At 37.6% G+C, this 18,983-nt stretch overlaps 1 protein-coding gene across 2 annotated transcripts in view; it reads left to right on the top strand.

The window, feature by feature from the left end:
• RSRC1 (arginine and serine rich coiled-coil 1) overlaps positions 1-18,983 on the top strand; it is a 451,806-nt gene that overhangs the window by 354,324 nt on the left and 78,499 nt on the right. For both annotated transcript variants that reach the window (XM_061417479.1, XM_061417473.1), the window contains exon 7: positions 6,443-6,511. In XM_061417479.1, the coding sequence (XP_061273463.1) occupies positions 6,443-6,511 (69 nt within the window). The remainder of the gene's footprint in view (positions 1-6,442; positions 6,512-18,983) is intronic.

Genomic DNA, 18,983 nt, shown 5'->3' with positions numbered 1-18,983 from the left:
GTCAAGAGGCTTTTTAGTTCTTCACTTTCTGCCATAAGGGTGGTGTCATCTGCATATCTGAGGTTATTGATATTTCTCCTGGCAATCTTGATTTTAGCTTGTGCTTCATCCAGCCCCAGAGAAGGCGATGGCAACCCACTCCAGTACTCTTGCCTGGAGAATCCCAGGGATGGCAGAGCCTGGTAGGCTGCCATCTTTGGGGTCGCACAGAGTCGGAACACAACTGAAGCGACTTAGCAGCAGCAGCAGCATCCAGCCCAGCGTTTCTCATGATATACTCTGCATATAAATTAAATAACCAGGGTGATAGTATATAACCTTGATGTACTCCTTTTCCTGTTTGGAACCAGTCTTGTTCCATGTCCAGTTCTAACTGTTGCTTCCTGACCTGCATACAGATTTCTCAAAAGGCAGGTCAGGTGGTCTGGTATTCCCATCTCTTTCAGAATTTTCCACAGTTTATTGTGATCCACACAGTCAAAGGCTTTGGCATAGTCAGTAAAGCAGAAGTAGATGTTTTTCTGGAACTCTCTTTGCTTTTTCAGTGATCCAGTGGATGTTGGCAATTTGATCTGTGGTTCCTCTCCCTTTTCTAATCCAGCTTCAACATCTGGAAGTTCATGGTTTGTGTACTGTTGAAGCCTGGCTTAGAGAATTTTGAGCATTACTTTACTAGCATGTGAGATGCGTGCAATTTTGCAGTAGTTTGAGCATTCTTTGGCATTGCCTTTCTTTGGGATTGGAATGAAAACTGACCTTTTCCTGTCCTGTGGCCACTGCTGAGTTTTCCAAATTTGCTGGCATGTTGAGTGCAGCACTTTCACAGCATTATCTTTTAGGGTTTGAAATGGCTCAACTGGAATCCCATCACCTCCCCTAGCTTTGTTGGTAGTGATGCTTCCTAAGGCTCACTTGACTTCACATTCCAGGATTTCTGGCTCTAAGTGAGTGATCACACCATTGTGATTATCTGGGTCGTGAAGATCTTTTCTGTTTAGTTCTTCTGTTTATTCTTGCCACCTCTTCTTAATATCTTCTGCTTCTGTTAGGTCTATACCATTTCTGTCCTTTATCGAGCCCATCTTTGTGATTGTGCCCTCTGTAATTTTCTTGAAGAGATACCTAGTCTTTCCCATTCTGTTGTTTTCCTCTATTTCTTTGCATTGATCACTGAGGAAGGCTTTCTTATCTCTCCTTGCTATTCTTTGGAACTCTGCGTTTGAATGGGTATATCTTTCCTTTTCTCCTTTGCCTTTCGCTTCTCATCTTTTCACAGTTATTTGTAAGCAGATGTGAGAGTTGGACCATAAAGAAGGCTGAACACCGAAGAATTGACTCTTTTGAACTATGGTGCTAGAGAAGACTCTTGAGAGTCCCTGGGACAGCAAGAAGTTCAAACCAGTCAATCCTAAAGAATATCAATCCTGAATATTCATTGGAAGGACTGATGCTGAAGCTGAAGCTCCAGTACTTTGGCCATCTGATGCAAAGAGCCAACTCATTGGAAGAGACCCTGATGCTGGGAAAGATTGAAGGTGGGAGGAGAATGGGATGACAGAGGATGAGATGGTTGGATGGTATCATTGACACAGTGGACACAAGCTTGAGCAAACTCAGGGGAACGGTGAAGGACAGGGAAGCCTGTCAGGCTACAGTTCACGGGGATCACAAAGAGTTGAACGCTGCCTACCAACTAAACAACAGCAAATATACTAAAGAGCACACCTGTTGGATTTGGGTAGAAATCCTGCTCTGCCACATTGAAGCTTAGGCTAGTAAATTAAATGTTTTCCATACATACTCCTGTCCTCTTTTTATTCATTTACAAGTATATTCATGTTCTTTATTTTGTTCAGTAAATGGGATCATTTTTTTTCAAAGGAGAAAGAGATTAGGAGAGCACTGCTCCTTGCAGAAATTTGGTGATGAGATCTCTTTTATCTTGTGGTTGTCCTTCTACTGGTCCTCTGTTCAGCCAGTGGATAGGGCAAGAGACTGAGGATTGTGTGAGAGTTTTTATGGGCCGGATATGGAGACATGATACACTTCCACTTATACTCACATTTCATTGGCTTGAATGAAAGTAAATTCTCCAAGAAAGATTAGAAAAATGTAGTCTGAGTAAAGACTCATGAAGAAAGATTTCTGTCACACTTTGTGCCCTGCACTCAAAGAGAAGAATATTTTCTCTCCTGTAGGAATAAAGTATTGTTCATTCCGTTAAGGAAGGTAGTGAAGTGCCTAAGAAGAAAGTAGAGAGCAGTCAGATCCATTTGAAAACAAGGAGTATTAATCAGGGAAGGATTCACAGAAGAGAGTGACATTTGAACTAAAAGTTTCTGATAAGATTTTCTCAATGAGACAATGAGGTGAGCACCCCAGCAAGAACAAGTCATGGTAATACAAACAAAACGCAGTGTGGCCTCACAAACCCATGCATCCTTGAAGTGGTGAAAGAGAATTGGTGAATGATGAACTTCCTTGGGTCCAGTGGTTAAGACTTTGCACTTCCACAGCAGGGTACATAGGTTCAATCCTTAGGGAAGTAAGTCAGCGTGGTGTGGCCAAGAGAAAAAGAAAAAAAAAAAGGTGAATGATAAGGCTAGAAAGCTCATTGAGATCAGACTGTGAAAGGCCTTAGATAGTATGCTAAGAAGATTGGATTTACATATATATGCACAACAGGGTACCTTCAGAGGTAGTGTGATATAATTGTATTTAGAATGCTAGATTTATTTATTTTGTAATTATTGAGCATTTTATGTTCTAGATATTACTGTGCTTGCTGCTGGAGATGCGTAAAAGGAACATGTTCCTTGCTCTGGTCATAATATAAAGGGTTCATTAGAGGGACAGTATTAAAAGTACAGAGATGAAATAGGAGCTCCTTTTTTATTCAGTGTAAAAAGAGATGAGGCCTAAATGTGAATACTGGTAATGAAAATGCAAAGGACTGGATGAATTCTGGAGATAATCCGTGGAGTGGAATCTGATGGAACTCCTAGTCAGTCTGTACTGCATGAGGATATGATTTGGAGGATAGTGGCACAAAGGTTTCTAATCTGAGAGAGAAAACAGCTATTTGCTAGAAAAGAGGATCAAGTTTGAGAGAAAGATTATGAGTTCAGTTGTGGACACAATTTTGAAATATCTATGTGGAGGTATTCAGGAAGTAGTTGGGGAAAATGTTCTGATTGTCTGAAAAGAGGCCAGAACTGGAGTTATGACAAATACATAGATTACATGTTAGATGACCTACAAGGCTGCGAGACAACAGAACTCCAAGAAATGAAAGGTGGGCAAAAGAGACAGCAGCCAGAAAAGGCTGACAAAGGATTGTTAGAATTAGGAAAGCATTTGAATAAAGATGTGGTTGGTTAGCTGTTTAAAAAAAGATGGAGAGATGATGAAAGGATAAAGCTGAAATAACCATTAGATTTGGCTGTGATAGAGTTTGGGGGGACCATTACAAAAGCTTTGGGGCAAAAATCTAATAGGAACAAGAAAAGTCAGTAACGTGGTTGACAGAAGAGTAAATATTGTACAGGATTTGTGAAACTTGAATGTATTTATCATCTGAGGATAGAGAAGAGTGATTTTGAACCTTGAGAAGCAGAAAGAACCCTAAAGGATACAGAAAGGAATAGGTTCTAAAGCATAAGTGGATGGATTTACTTTTTGAAACACGCAAAAAAAAAAAGAGATAAGGAATGATGCACATAAAAGTTTAGAGGTGAACGGGAGTGAAGCTGAGACAATATAAGGGAGTCAGGTGAGCTGGTGTGAAATTATTGGCACTTCCAGTGGAGAAAGTTTAGTAAATTGTAGGAAACAAGAATAGAAATTGGCTGTGGATGCTGATTAAGAAGGAGCAACATGGAAGGATTCAGATAATTTCTAAATCATTATAGTCAATAACATTTATATACCATTTTGTAGGGAGCTTATATGGCAAAAGTAAAAATGGTCAGATATGTTGATAGCAGCTTAGCACAGCAACAAAGTAATCAGGGAAAAGAGGGTGTTTATAAATGTGGAATTGAAATGATAATCTTGGAGTTCAGGTTGGGCAGGGAAGGAAGGAAAAACAGGAGGGCACCAATAGCCTGTGGAGTTCGGAAGAGCCAAGGCATTGAAAGTTATGTGCAAGACTAGTGAAAAATATAAGGACTTTTGGTAAATGCTCTGCTGTAAAATCCAAAAGGACTGATCATTAGTTATAAGAATAGCTCTTACCACTTACCAGTTGTGTTCTTTGGTATCAAATTTTGTGGTACAGCTAAAGATATTCCATACCTGCCATCTGTAAAATGGGATTGCCACCTTTAGAGAATATTAGAAATTTCAGGATAAACTAAGTCATGTCGTGAATGACCATATATTCTTCCCTTTTCACATATACACAATAATACCATAAAGCAGTGAGAAAGGAAGAAAATAATTTGGAATTACTTCCAAATTCCCTTAGTAATCGAGGAGGAGTTTGATCTTAATGACTCAGTTTGAATAAATAAATTTTATTCAAGTGAATTCATTGATATCCTTTGTAGAGAACATACCTGTATTGATTATTGATAAAATTTTTCAAATGTGTTTCTAATATTTTTCCATAATTCAAAGTTGTTTTTTTTTTAAATTATATACACAAGCACATACTTGGGAATCTTGATTGACAATGTGAAGCTCAATTACATAAAATATTTAACCACAGCACAACAGCCATTTGCAGTTTAAAGAAAACCATATAAAACAATATTCCAATGAATTGCCCAACAAATCAGTAAGAAAGGACAGACCAGCCTAGTGAAATAGATAAATCAGATTTAGGCAGGGTAGTTTATTGAATTTAAATTGTGCCCAGTTGGCCCAAGAGCTATATATAAGCAATCCATCTTACGTTGTTAATGGAGGTTCTTGAAATCCACCTGATGTTTGCATTATTAAATTTCAGTCTAATGAGCTCTGCTAATACATATTGAAGATGGTTGTAAGGAGTAGAATGTGAATCTGAGCGGGATAATTTGAAAGAAACATAAGCTGAGCATTTTACATGACTCAAGGGGTATATCTACAATTACACATATAACCAAAATTGAATTTAAATGGAATTTCTATTATCCTTGTCCTTCTACCAGGGAGAATAAAGTGTAAATGAAGTAAAAGTCTTTAGAGTTACTGGTGGTTTGTTTTTATTATCTAATTTAATAGATTCTTGCAATGATACCGAGTGGCATAAAAGTTTTAATATTTCATGACTTTAAATGCAGTCTAAGTATGTATTAAAGCTTGTAAATGGAAACAGATGTCTGTGTAATTGGATATAGCACTTCACAACACCATTATATAAGTTTTATATTTTAAGAAAGTGTCAGTGTTGACAGTGAAGAAAAGTCAAATTTTTGAAGAAAAATAGTCAAGTATGTGCTGTGTATTTTCTTTAAATTACTCTTTTAAGCCAGGTTTTATACTTCAAAAAGATATGTTGATTTTGCATAGGAAAAATATATGCAGCAAAAAATTGAAAAGTAAGTGTGTTTAATTTTTAAATCACTGTTTACATTGCTGTTATCATTATAATAAAGGCTCATCCAAAGTTTAATGCTGGCGCAGTTTGATTTCTTTTTCTTTTGACGAGGCAATACTTTTTTTAACTTAATATTTCATCAACTATAATGCTATTAGAGACTTATTTTCACTTAGTTCACTCATCAGGCAGTAAGCCGGCAATAAAGGAGAATCGCTCCTTTGAGACGTTAATGCTTTGGAATAAATGATGTGCTGGAACAGAAATTTAATTAATTTACAGAGTATATTGATAGTCCCTTGTTACCGTGCTGTATATTTTTAATCTTCTCTAACATCTGTAGTAAAGTGTTTGAAAACCCCTGCAGTTGAGCAACTAGTAGATAATTAAGTAATAAGGGAAGAAGTTTCTAGAGGGAAAAAGATTCTTTTTACCAAATGCTGTCATAACATGAATAAAGAACTGCTACTATGATATGCAGTGAAAAAAATAATATGCTACCTAATTTGATACTGTTCCAAAGATATAGCAAGCTTCTTATACTTAAAATGTGGATTGTAGCTTAACTTTTCTCCAAAGTTTAAAATAGATGCATTTCACTGACAAGTCAGATGACTTTTAATGACCAACAATTTTTCCCAGTTTTTATGCCATCATTAGACATACGTTGCTTAAATTAATTTTCTTTTTGGTGCAGAGATTATGTTGAACTAAGCCTCAAAGATTCTAAATAAATATTGTAAATAATCTGAATAAAGATTGTAAAAGGTATATTTCAGATTTTCAGCCATTTTTTTCCTTCTGGCTACTGCACAAAAAATATGTAATAAATTTATTTCTCCTTCTCCCAGTATTTTCATTCACAATATAGGCATAAAATAAACACAGAAATTTTATTGGTTTTTTTTTTTTTTTCAGCAAAAGCTGATGAAGCATTGAAAGCCAAAGAAAGAAATGAAGAAGAAGCAAAGAGAAGAAAGGAGGAAGGTAAAGACATGTATTCATTTTGTTTCAAAGCAGTCACAGTGAAGAGTCACTATTTGACGTGATTCTCTTCATTCTCTGAATAAAGCATAAAACATCATTAAGTGCTTTAGGGGGTACCTCCTGCTACTTTACGAACCTAAACTATGACACGATGTTACACTATATTCAGTGTCTTGGACACTGATGTTTGCCAGAATAAGGTTAGTTTAGAAGCGGAAAATCCCAAGGACAGAGGAGCCTGGTAGGCTGCGGTCCATGGGGTCGCTAAGAGTTGGACATGACTGAGCGACTTCACTTTCACTTTTCACTTTCATGCACTGGAGAAGGAAATGGCAACCCACTCTAGTGTTCTTGCCTGGAGGATCCCAGGGACGGGGCAGCCTGGTGGGCTGCCCTCTGTGGGGTCGCACAGAGTCGGACACGACTGCAGCAACTTAGTAGCAGCAGCAGCAGCAGCAGCAGTGATAAGTATCTGGGGAAACAGAAAAGATACAAAATCATACAGTGGAACTAGTGTTAGTTTCTTCCTTCTAACTTTTATCTTAAATTATCAAAATTAGTCATAAAAATGGATTGATCTTATGGGTACATTTTGAAATATTTTAGCAGTGATGAAGAAAAGTGTTCTTGCCAATAAAATTTTAAATAAAAATGCTGTTAAGATGGAACAATAAATTAGGAAATGTCAGAAATGTCAGTCATAATTCAGATTTAGAAATTCATCATAATTTTTGTAGATTATTTCTTTAAATAACATTGAAGCCACCCCCTAAAAATATTACACACAGAAATGTAACACATTTTTATCTCCCCTAACAAATTGTGTTTATCCTTCAGTTTGCTGTGATGTATGTGAGTGAAAATTTTGCATTTTTCATTCTCAGAGGCTTTATATATACTGTCGTAAATTTCAGTGCTTAAAGCAAATCCAGGCAACTCTTTCTCAGTCATTTAAGTTGATGATCCACTTGGACTGGTAATCATATCACTCTGTTGGCTAATTAGCAGAGTTTAATTCTTCTGTGAGCTTTTAAGGAGTTGAAGCCTGATAATGTGTTCCAAAATACTGTCTTTGAGTCAGTTCAGTTTAGTCGCTCAGTCGTGTCCGACTCTTTGCAACCCCATGAACAGTAGCATGCCAGGCCTCCCTGTCCATCACCAACTTCCAGAGTCCACCCAAACATTGAGTCAGTGATGCCATCTAACCATATCATCCTCTGTCGTCCTCTTCTCCTCCTGCCCTCCTCCAGCTATTGTCTTTGAGTGCTGTTGTCTAAATCTGAAAATTGAGAATTTTTCCGTATTGCCTTCCTTTTACTATGACAACCACAAAAAATTTTACACCCCCCCAACTTAAAATTAGAAGCTGAGACCTTATAGAACCTAAAATGTTTTAGTATGATGATGTAGAATTCTTAAAAGCACCATTCCATCAGAACCAAGCCCTCAAAGCAGGGGTTGGGGGGGCAACTGTAGATTCAAGTGACAGAACCCTACAGATTAGGAGATTCCAACTAAATGTGTATATAGAGTTCTTACCTTGACTCCTGTAAGTCCTGACTTTATGCTCTTGTCCTAGATCAACTAATTTTATGGTATATTGAAAAAAATGAATGAATTCTGCTGGCAAAATTCCTCAGTAGAATTCTCTTCTTTTGGCTTTCTAAAATGCACATTTTGGTTTTGTTCATGGAAACAATCTGATTTCAGTTATGCTTATGGTCATATGTAGTACAAATAGATATAATACTAAATGTAAAATAGTCTAAGCAAATTGTAATATTTTAGTACTGCTGTGTTATGTGGTATTCTGATCAATGTAACTAATTAATGACATAATAGCCCTTATAAAACATTGTGGTGCTATAAATTACAAGTGTGGCACTTATTATCAACCAACACAGTAAATATATATTGCAATAGTTATTAGTCTGATTCCATTAATTCAAATCTTAATTGGAGTCATAACCAGTTGAAAGCAGATGACATTGATATGGTAACCACGGATATTGAAATTGCTGGGTGATTTATTGTTATGAAAAAAATATATAATATGAATGCTTCCTCTAGTAACTGTTTCTTCTGGAAGCTTTCAAGGAATTGAAGCCTGATAATGTGTTCCAAAATACTGCTTTTAAATGCTGAAAGAAACTTTTTAAAATTTCAGAGCCCCTTGTGTAACACGATGACAATCAATATTTCTAAGAGTCTGTCCTTTTTTTTTCCCCCATTAAATTAGCTCTAAACATCTTTTAAAAGATTTTTTTAAGAATACGCCAATGGAAATTTGCTGTATGACTCAGGGAATTCAAACCAGGGCTCTATAACAACCTAGAGGGATGGGATGAGGAGGGAGGTGGGAGAGATGTTTAAGAGGGAGGGAACATAGGTATACCTATGGCTGATTCATGTTGATGTATGGCAGAAACCAACACAATACTATAAAGCAATTATCCTTCAATTAAAAATAAATAAATTTAATTAAAAGAATTTAAGTAACTATAGATACTTGAAGGTAATATTGTAATTCTTTTGAAAATATTTTTTCACTTTGATTTTCACTAAGTCAGTTGACCTTGCACTTAGCCGTTCCCATTTCAATACCCATGAATTGTTAGAAAAGCACCTCCCTCCATTCATAGCTGTTTTAATTAGCATCTTTATAAGCCTGTCATTCTAACCAGAGTATAAATTCTAGGATTGTAGAGGATTTAGTATCCACAGTGCTTAACATGTAGTAGATACACAGTTTCTTAATTACTGCATAAATGAATGAATGACCAGTTTACCTTTCCTTCTTTTAAATCCTGCTTTAGTAACTTATCCTGAGCTTGAAGTTGATCCCAAATAACATCATGGAAAGTATAATCTAACCCTGTTAGGTCTTTACGCTAAGACAGGACTTCACTCGGACTACTTTTCTAAAGAGTTACAACTAATCAAAAAGAAATCAATGAATTTCAAAATACTATCAATATTTGCTAGTATGGACTTGCCAAGTTTTTACCTGAGCTAACTGAATTTTCTGTTTATCCGGAAAAATGTGGGAAAATTATTACCACAAATGTTGAAGAAAAATTCTACTGGTAAGGCAACCTATATGACACTAATGTTAAAAGATTAAAGGTGTGTTTCATTCAGTATGTTTCCTTTGCCCTGTATTTTGTAAATGAAAGTAAATTATTAGCCAGATTTTTGTTGTTGTTTCTAGAATTTTTTTCTTGTGGGTTGTCTAGATGCTTGAATGCTATCAAGTTAAACTTCCCTGAAAATGATTAATGCATAAGCTTCATTTATTTTATTTCATATAATTAGTCCAGCTGCAAATTGAAACCTGAGATGCATCTGTATATGTATGTGTATATATTTCTGCATCTGAAAGAAAAATAATCTTTTATTTCTAACTATAAGCCTCTAATAATTCAGTCTATCACATCACTTATACAAGTCATCTCTTAATTTCTCAGCATGCTGATATGCAGCACATGGTTCAAAGCATTCTTAAAATGTAGATAAATGTGATCCGCCCAGCTCCCTTTATCCATTCTCTGTCATCTCAAAAAATGATTGTATTAGCATAGCAAGATCTGTGCCTTGCAAATACATTCTATTACGCAATCCTTTTCTTTGAGTGTTCTTAAATCAATATCATAATTATGTTTGCAAGTACTGTATCCAAGATGAAAGTCAGGCTACTCGCCGAAACTTGTCCAGGGTAACTCTTTGTCTTCCACTCTTTAAACAGTGAGACCCCATTTAAACTGCCCTTGGTGGTCCTTACACAGCCCAGCTGATTTTCTGTGTATCGAATATCACTGCATGTTTACATAAACTCTCTTTTTTTTGAACCATTTACTCTCCAACTCTTTCCATTTTTGTTGAATTATATAAAGGTTACATTACTTCATTCAACAATAAAGTTTGGCTTTATAGTTTCCTTCTTTAAAAATAAGCACTTTTTTTCCTAATTCTATACTATATTTTAGGAAAAATGAAATCTTTCAGTTCAGTTTTCCTGCTTATTCTTTGATCTAATAAATGTTTGACTTTTTCTCTCTCTGTGTTTGAAAATGTTTGATTAACATATAATTAAAAATCATTTCAACTTTTCTCCTTTTGATTTATTTTTGTATTATTGAATGCTTGAGTATAACTGCTCAGGTTTTCTGCTTTTTATCTTTAGTCTGCACTTAAGGGTTCTAATTATGTTTTAAATCCATTTATAAGCATTACTGTTTTTCTGTGCATTTTGACTTCTAACATGAATTTCTTATTTATGGCATAAGTATGAGTGCATGCACACTCAGTCCCTTCAGTTGTGTCTGACTCCTTGCGACCCAGTGAACTGTAGCCTGCCAGGTTCCTCTGTCCATGGGATTCTCCAGACAAGAATGCTAGAGTGGTTTGCCATGCCCTTCTCCAGGGGATCTTCCCAGTCCAGAGACTGAACCCACGTCTCTTATGTCTCCTGCATTGCAGCCGGGTTCTTTACCCACTGAGCCAACTTGGAGGCCTGGCATAAGTATATTGGCTTTTTTTTTTGTTTTTTAATTTTTTTTTAATCCACCACAGGTATACATGTGTTCCCCATCCTGAACCCTCCTCCCTCCTCCCTCCCCAGACCCTCCCTCTGGGTTGTCCCAGTGCACCAGCCCCAAGCATCCAGCATCGTGCATTGAACCTGGACTGGCATCTCGTTTCATACATGACATTTCACATGTTTCAATGCCATTCTCCCAAATCTTCCCACCCTCTCCCTCTCCCACAGAGTCCATAAGACTGTTCTATACATCAGTGTCTCTTTTGCTGTCTCATATACAGGGTTATCGTTACCATCTTTCTAAATTCCATATATATGCGTTAGTATACTGTATTGGTGTTTTTCCTTCTGGCTTACTTCACTCTGTATAATAGGCTCCAGTTTCATCCACCTCATTAGAACTGATTCAAATGTATTCTTTTTAATGGCTGAGTAATACTCCATTGTGTATATGTACCACAGCTTTCTTTATCCATTCATCTGCTGATGGACATCTAGGTTGCTTCCATGTCCTGGCTATTATAAACAGTGCTGCGATGAACATTGGGGTACATGTGTCTCTTTCCCTTCTGGTTTCCTCAGTGTGTATGCCCAGCAGTGGGATTGCTGGATCATAAGGCAGTTCTATTTCCAGTTTTTTAAGGAATCTCCACACTGTTTCCATAGTGGCTGTACTAGTTTGCATTCCCACCAACAGTGTAAGAGGGTTCCCTTTTCTCCACACCCTCTCCAGCATTTATTATTTGTAGACTTTTGGATCGCAGCCATTCTGACTGGTGTGAAATGGTACCTCATAGTGGTTTTGATTTGCATTTCTCTGATAATGAGTGATGTTGAGCATCTTTTCATGTGTTTGTTAGCCATCTCTATGTCTTCTTTGGAGAAATGTCTATTTAGATCTTTGGCCCATTTTTTGATTGGGTCATTTATTTGTCTGGAGTTGAGCTGTAGGAGTTGCTTGTATATTTTTGAGATTAGTTGTTTGTCGGTTGCTTCATTTGCTATTATTTTCTCCCATTCTGAAGGCTGTCTTTTCACCTTGCTAATAGTTTCCTTTGATGTGCAGAAGCTTTTAAGTTTAATTAGGTCCCATTTGTTTATTTTTGCTTTTATTTCCAATATTCTGGGAGGTGGGTCATAGAGGATCCTGCTGTGATGTATGTCAGAGAGTGTTTTGCCTATGTTCTCCTCCAGGAGTTTTATAGTTTCTGGTCTTACGTTGAGATCTTTAATCCATTTTGAGTTTATTTTTGTATATGGTGTTAGAAAGTGTTCTAGTTTCATTCTTTTACAAGTGGTTGACCAGATTTCCCAGCACCACTTGTTAAAGAGATTGTCTTTAATCCATTGTATATTCTTGCCTCCTTTGTCAAAGATAAGGTGTCCATATGTGCGTGGATTTATCTCTGGGCTTTCTATTTTGTTCCATTGATCTATATTTCTGTCTTTGTGCCAGTACCATAGTGTCTTGATAACTGTGGCTTTGTAGTAGAGCCTGAAGTCAGGTAGGTTGATTCCTCCAGTTCCATTTTTCTTTCTCAAGATCGCTTTGGCTATTTGAGGTTTTTTGTATTTCCATATAAATTGTGAAATTATTTGTTCTAGCTCTGTGAAGAATACTGTTGGTAGCTTGATAGGGATTGCATTGAATCTATAAATTGCTTTGGGTAGTATACTCATTTTCACTATATTGATTCTTCCAATCCATGAACATGGTATATTTCTCCATCTATTAGTGTCCTCTTTGATTTCTTTCACCAGTGTTTTATAGTTTTCTATATATAGGTCTTTAGTTTCTTTAGGTAGATATATTCCTAAGTATTTTATTCTTTTCGTTGCAATGGTGAATGGAATTGTTTCCTTAATTTCTCTTTCTGTTTTCTCATTATTAGTGTATAGGAATGCAAGGGATTTCTGTGTGTTGATTTTATATCCTGCAACTTTACTATAATCATTGATTAGTTCTAGTAATTTTCTGGTGGAGTCTTTAGGGTTTTCTATGTAGAGGATCATGTCATCTGCAAATAGTGAGAGTTTTACTTCTTCTTTTCCAATTTGGATTCCTTTTATTTCTTTTTCTGCTCTGATTGCTGTGGCCAAAACTTCCAAAACTATGTTGAATAGTAATGGTGAAAGTGGGCACCCTTGTCTTGTTCCTGACTTTAGAGGAAATGCTTTCAATTTTTCACCATTGAGGATAATGTTTGCTGTGGGTTTGTCATATATAGCTTTAATTATGTTGAGGTATGTTCCTTCTATTCCTGCTTTCTGGAGAGTTTTTATCATAAATGGGTGTTGAATTTTGTCAAAGGCTTTCTCTGCATCTATTGAGATAATCATATGGTTTTTATTTTTCAATTTGTTAATGTGGTGTATTACACTGATTGATTTGCAGATATTGAAAATCCTTGCATCCCTGGGATAAAGCCCACTTGGTCATGGTGTATGATCTTTTTAATGTGTTGTTGGATTCTGATTGCTAGAATTTTGTTTAGGATTTTTGCATCTATGTTCATCAGTGATATTGGCCTGTAGTTTTCTTTTTTTGTGGGATCTTTGTCAGGTTTTGGTATTAGGGTGATGGTGGCCTCACAGAATGAGTTTGGAAGTTTACCTTCCTCTGCAATTTTCTGGAAGAGTTTGAGCAGGATAGGTGTTAGCTCTTCTCTAAATTTTTGGTAGAATTCAGCTGTGAAGCCGTCTGGACCTGGGCTTTTGTTTGCTGGAAGATTTTTGATTACAGTTTCAATTTCCGTGCTTGTGATGGGTCTGTTAAGGTTTTCTATTTCTTCCTGGTCGAGTTTTGGAAAGTTGTACTTTTCTAAGAATTTGTCCATTTCTTCCTCGTTGTCCATTTTATTGGCATATAATTGTTGATAATAGTCTCTTATGATCCTTTGTATTTCTGTGTTGTCTGTTGTGATCTCTCCATTTTCGTTTCTAATTTTATTGATTTGATTTTTCTCCCTTTGTTTCTTGATGAGTCTGGCTAATGGTTTATCAATTTTATTTATCCTTTCAAAGAACCAGCTTTTGGCTTTGTTGATTTTTGCTATGGTCTCTTTTGTTTCTTTTGCATTTATTTCTGCTCTAATTTTTAAGATTTCTTTCCTTCTACTAACCCTGGGGTTCTTCATTTCTTCCTTTTCTAGTTGCTTTAGGTGTAGAGTTAGGTTATTTATTTGACTTTTTTCTTGTTTCTTGAGGTGTGCCTGTATTGCTATGAACTTTCCCCTTAGGACTGCTTTTACTGTGTCCCACAGGTTTTGGGTTGTTGTGTTTTCATTTTCATTCGTTTCTATGCAAATTTTGATTTCTTTTTTGATTTCTTCTGTGATTTGTTGGTTATTCAGCAGGGTGTTGTTCATCCTCCATATGTTGGAATTTTTAATAGTTTTTCTCCTGTAATTGAGATCTAATCTTACTGCATTGTGGTCAGAAAAGATGCTTGGAATGATTTCTATTTTTTTGAATTTACCAAGGCTAGCTTTATGGCCCAGGATGTGATCTATCCTGGAGAAGGTTCCATGTGCGCTTGAGAAAAAGGTGAAATTCATTGTTTTGGGATGAAATGTCCTATAGATATCAATTAGGTCTAACTGGTCTATTGTATCGTTTAAAGTTTGTGTTTCCTTGTTAATTTTCTGTTTAGTTGATCTATCCATAGGTGTGAGTGGGGTATTAAAGTCTCCCACTATTATTGTGTTATTGTTAATTTCTCCTTTCATACTTGTTAGCATTTGTCTTACATACTGCGGTGCTCCCGTGTTGGGTGCATATATATTTATAATTGTTATATCTTCTTCTTGGATTGATCCTTTGATCATTATGTAGTGACCTTCTTTGTCTCTTTTCACAGCCTTTGTTTTAAAGTCTATTTTATCTGATATGAGTATTGCTACTCCTGCTTTCTTTTGGTCCCTATTTGCATGGAAAATCTTTTTCCAGCCCTTCACTTTCAGTCTGTATGTGTCCCCTGTTTTGAGGTGGGTCTCCTGTAGACAACATATGTAGGGGTCTTGTTTTTGTATCCATTCAGCCAGTCTTTGTCTTTTGGTTGGGGCATTCAACCCATTTACGTTTAAGGTAATTACTGATAAGTATGATCCCATTGCCATTTACTTTATTGTTTGGGGTTCGAATTTATACACCATTTTTGTGTTTCCTGTCTAGAGAATATCCTTTAGTATTTGTTGTAGAGCTGGTTTGGTGGTGCAGAATTCTCTCAGCTTTTGCTTGTCTGAGAAGCTTTTGATTTCTCCTTCATACTTAAATGAAATCCTTGCTGGATACAATAATCTGGGCTGTAGGTTATTTTCTTTCATCATTTTAAGTATGTCTTGCCATTCCCTCCTGGCTTTAAGAGTTTCTATTGAAAGATCAGCTGTTATCCTTATGGGTATTCCCTTGTGTGTTATTTGTTGTTTTTCCCTTGCTGCTTTTAATATTTGTTCTTTGTGTTTGATCTTTGTTAATTTGATTAATATGTGTCTTGGGGTGTTTCGCCTTGGGTTTATCCTGTTTGGGATTCTCTGGGTTTCTTGGACTTGGGTGATTATTTCCTTCCCCAGTTTAGGGAAGTTTTCAACTATTATCTCCTCAAGTATTTTCTCATGGTCTTTCCTTTTGTCTTCTTCTTCTGGAACCCCTATGATTCGAATGTTGTAGCATTTAATATTGTCCTGGAGGTCTCTGAGATTGTCCTCATTTCTTTTAATTCGTTTTTCTTTTATTCTCTCTGATTCATTTATTTCTACCATTCTATCTTCTAATTCACTAATCCTATCTTCTGCCTCTGTTATTCTACTATTTGTTGCCTCCAGAGTGTTTTTAATTTCATTTATTGCATTATTCATTATATATTGACTCTTTTTTATTTCTTCTAGGTCCTTGTTAAACCTTTCTTGCATCTTCTCAATCCTTGTCTCCAAGCTATTTATCTGTGATTCCATTTTAATTTCAAGATTTTGGATCAATTTCACTATCATTATTCGGAATTCTTTATCAGGAAGTTTCCCTATCTCTTCCTCTTTTGTTTGGTTTAGTGGGCATTTATCCTGTTCCTTTATCTGCTGGCTATTCCTCTGTCTCTTCATCTTGTTTAAATTGCTGAGTTTGGGGTGTCCTTTCTTTATTCTGGCAGTTTGTGGAGTTCTCTTTATTGTGGCTTTTCCTCGCTGTGTGTGGGTTTGTACAGGTGGCTTGTCAAGGTTTCCTGGTTAGGGAAGCTTGTGTCGGTGTTCTGATGGGTGGAGCTGTATTTCTTCTCTTTGTTCAGTCGCGCTGTGGGGAGAGAGGGAGGGATGCTGCAAACAAATAACACTGGCGTGCGCTCACAGTGCCTCAGCCACACTGGGTCTGCCCCCGCTCACGGCGCGTGTAGCCTCCCTGCCCACACTGCTCGGGCTCTAGGTTGTTCCGCCGGGAACAAACCGAGGCTGGCCCTGGGTTGCATGCACCTCCCAGGTCCAAGCCGCTCAGGTTCAGGCACTCGGGTAGTCCTCAGAGGCGCAGACTCAGTTGGGCCTGAGTTTTGTGCTCTTCCCAGGTCCGAGCAGCTCAAGTGATGAGGTGTTTGGCGAGCGCCAATGCTGAGACTTATCGCCTCCCCACCACTCGGTTATCTGGGTGTAAAACCGGTGCACCTTCTCAGGCAGATGTTAACCGTCCAGACCCCCAAGAAGTTTTAGTTAGCAAAGAAGCCTGCTTACAGTTTTATAGATAATGTCTCTCTGGGGCTGCGATTGCCCCCTTCCGGCTCTGGCTGCCTGTCACCGGAGGGGGAAGGTCTGCAGCCGGCTATCTCTGTTCAATTCTTTGTTCCGTGCGCGGGCCTGGCGGTGTCTTAGGTTGGGGCTGGCTTTTCGCGTGGTAGATATCCCACAGTCTGGTTTGCTAGCCCAAATTATTTCGCTCAGATAGTGCTCAGGGTATTCAGGCCAGATTCTTACTCTCAGCGATGCAGCCCACGCCGCGCATCCCTGCCCAGCCCCCGCTTGCTAATGGCGCGTGCAGGCGTCTGCGCTGCTTCTCCGCTGGGGGAGTTACCGTAGGACTCGCAATCTTCGAGTTTTAATTGTTTATTTATTTTTTCTTCCTGTTATGTTGCCCTCTGTGCTTCCAAAGCTCGGCACGGATTCGGCAGTGAGAAGGTTTCCTGGTGTTTGGAAACTTCTCTCTTTTTAAGACTCCCTTCCCGGGACGGAACTCCGTCCCTCCCTCTTTGTCTCTTTTTTTGTCTTTTATATTTTTTCCTACCTCCTTTCGAAGAGTTGGATTGCTTTTCTGGGTGCCTGATGTCCTCTGCTGGCATTCAGAAGTTGTTTTGTGGAATTTACTCGACGTTTAAATGCTCTTTTGATGAATTTGTGGGGGAGAAAGTGTTCTCCCCGTCCTACTCCTCCGCCATCTTGGCTCCTCTCAGTATATTGGTTTTTAAATTGCACCTCCTGTCCCCCTCCTTGTGTTTATTCAAAATAACTCTATCCATTTGTTAGTTTTATACTTAAAATATTTTTGTTGTTGCAGTGTTAGGCAACCCATTCTAAATTATTTGTTGGAATGGTGAATAGTGATAATACAAACATAATATTAAATAATTCAAGTGAAGACTTAGAAGAATCCTCAAATCTCATTTGTTTAAGTTGAAACCCATCAAACCTTTTCCATGTCTACTTGACAAAAAGTAAAATAGATTAGCCTTAATTTCTTCTTTTCTGTTGTTGTTAATCCTTTAGCAAAGCTGGGGGTAAAAAGTACTAGTAATGCAAAAGAAAAAAGGGGGTGCCAGGCAATGTTCATATACTTAACATATTTTAACTCTCTTAATCCTTGTGAACTCTGTGAGGTTTGTGCCATTATCCCCGTATTGTAGGGAGGATAGGAAACTAAGGCTTAATAACTTGCTCTGTGGCTAGTAAGTAGTGAAAACAGTGCACAAACCCATTCCCCCTCTTTAAACATCCTGCATCCTTACAATCAGTCTTCAAATATAGTGTGATTTAAATTGCTCGCCCTCTATCCTTTGCCTTCTTCTCTGGATCTCACCCTCTAACTCTTAAGTGCTTGTTTACTGTTTTTCTTATGTCCTCAGATAGATCTGTACCCATTTTATGTTGCCTCATTTGGGTGTCTGGGACCCCAGAAGGTGAAGTTCTCCAGTTGGAGGCACGTTTTGTCAAGGCATCTATGGACTTTTCCCGTAGTCTCTACTTGCTTTTCTCCCCAGTGACTGGCTGGTCAGTGGGAGACACTCATTTGTCAAGTCCACTCCATCCTTCAGAGCCTGGACCCAGAGCTAAACCTCCTCTTTCTCAGAGGTCCTGGCTCCCCCGCGCTTTGAGGTCCCTAGCACAAAGCACACTTGGTACCATATCTTGTGACACCCCGAGAGAGAACTGTTACAATCCCTCTTTCCCTCCACTGTGACTCCTTGCCTAAGACCAGAGAAGATAAATGTTTGGGGTTCTGAGGCACCCTTTATTCCTTCTGGACACCCATTATAAGAAGGTTGGAGTGAAGTTAGAAGGGTTAACAGACACAAGGGTATCATTTAGCAGTCAGTGTTTATACAGTTGGCATGTTGACATAAGTAAGTTAGAGAGAAATAAGGATTGTCCTTTCTAGCTCTCTCCTGAATTGGCTGTACAATGTAATAATACACAGTATGATTTTCTTCTTAGGTGCAAAGAAGAATTTGAAAGTTTACCACCCCCCACCCCCATCTTACTTTATTAGATAGTTCCTTTCCAAGATTTTAAATATTCCTTTAGGAAATTTGTACTCCCATGTATCAGATTTAATAATTCTACATATTTCATAATGTATTTTTTATACATCTGTATAGCCTTTTAACACAGTAGCTCTAATGTTAGAGAACTGATTTCTTTAAGAAGAAAATTAATCTGCTTAGCTAGGATCCATTGCTTTATT

The sequence above is a fragment of the Bos javanicus genome, chromosome 1, assembly GCF_032452875.1.
Source record: "Bos javanicus breed banteng chromosome 1, ARS-OSU_banteng_1.0, whole genome shotgun sequence".
Lineage (NCBI taxonomy): Eukaryota > Metazoa > Chordata > Mammalia > Artiodactyla > Bovidae > Bos > Bos javanicus.
The sequence above is the reverse complement of the archived record's forward strand: the minus strand, read 5'-3'. Positions and strand labels throughout refer to the sequence as shown.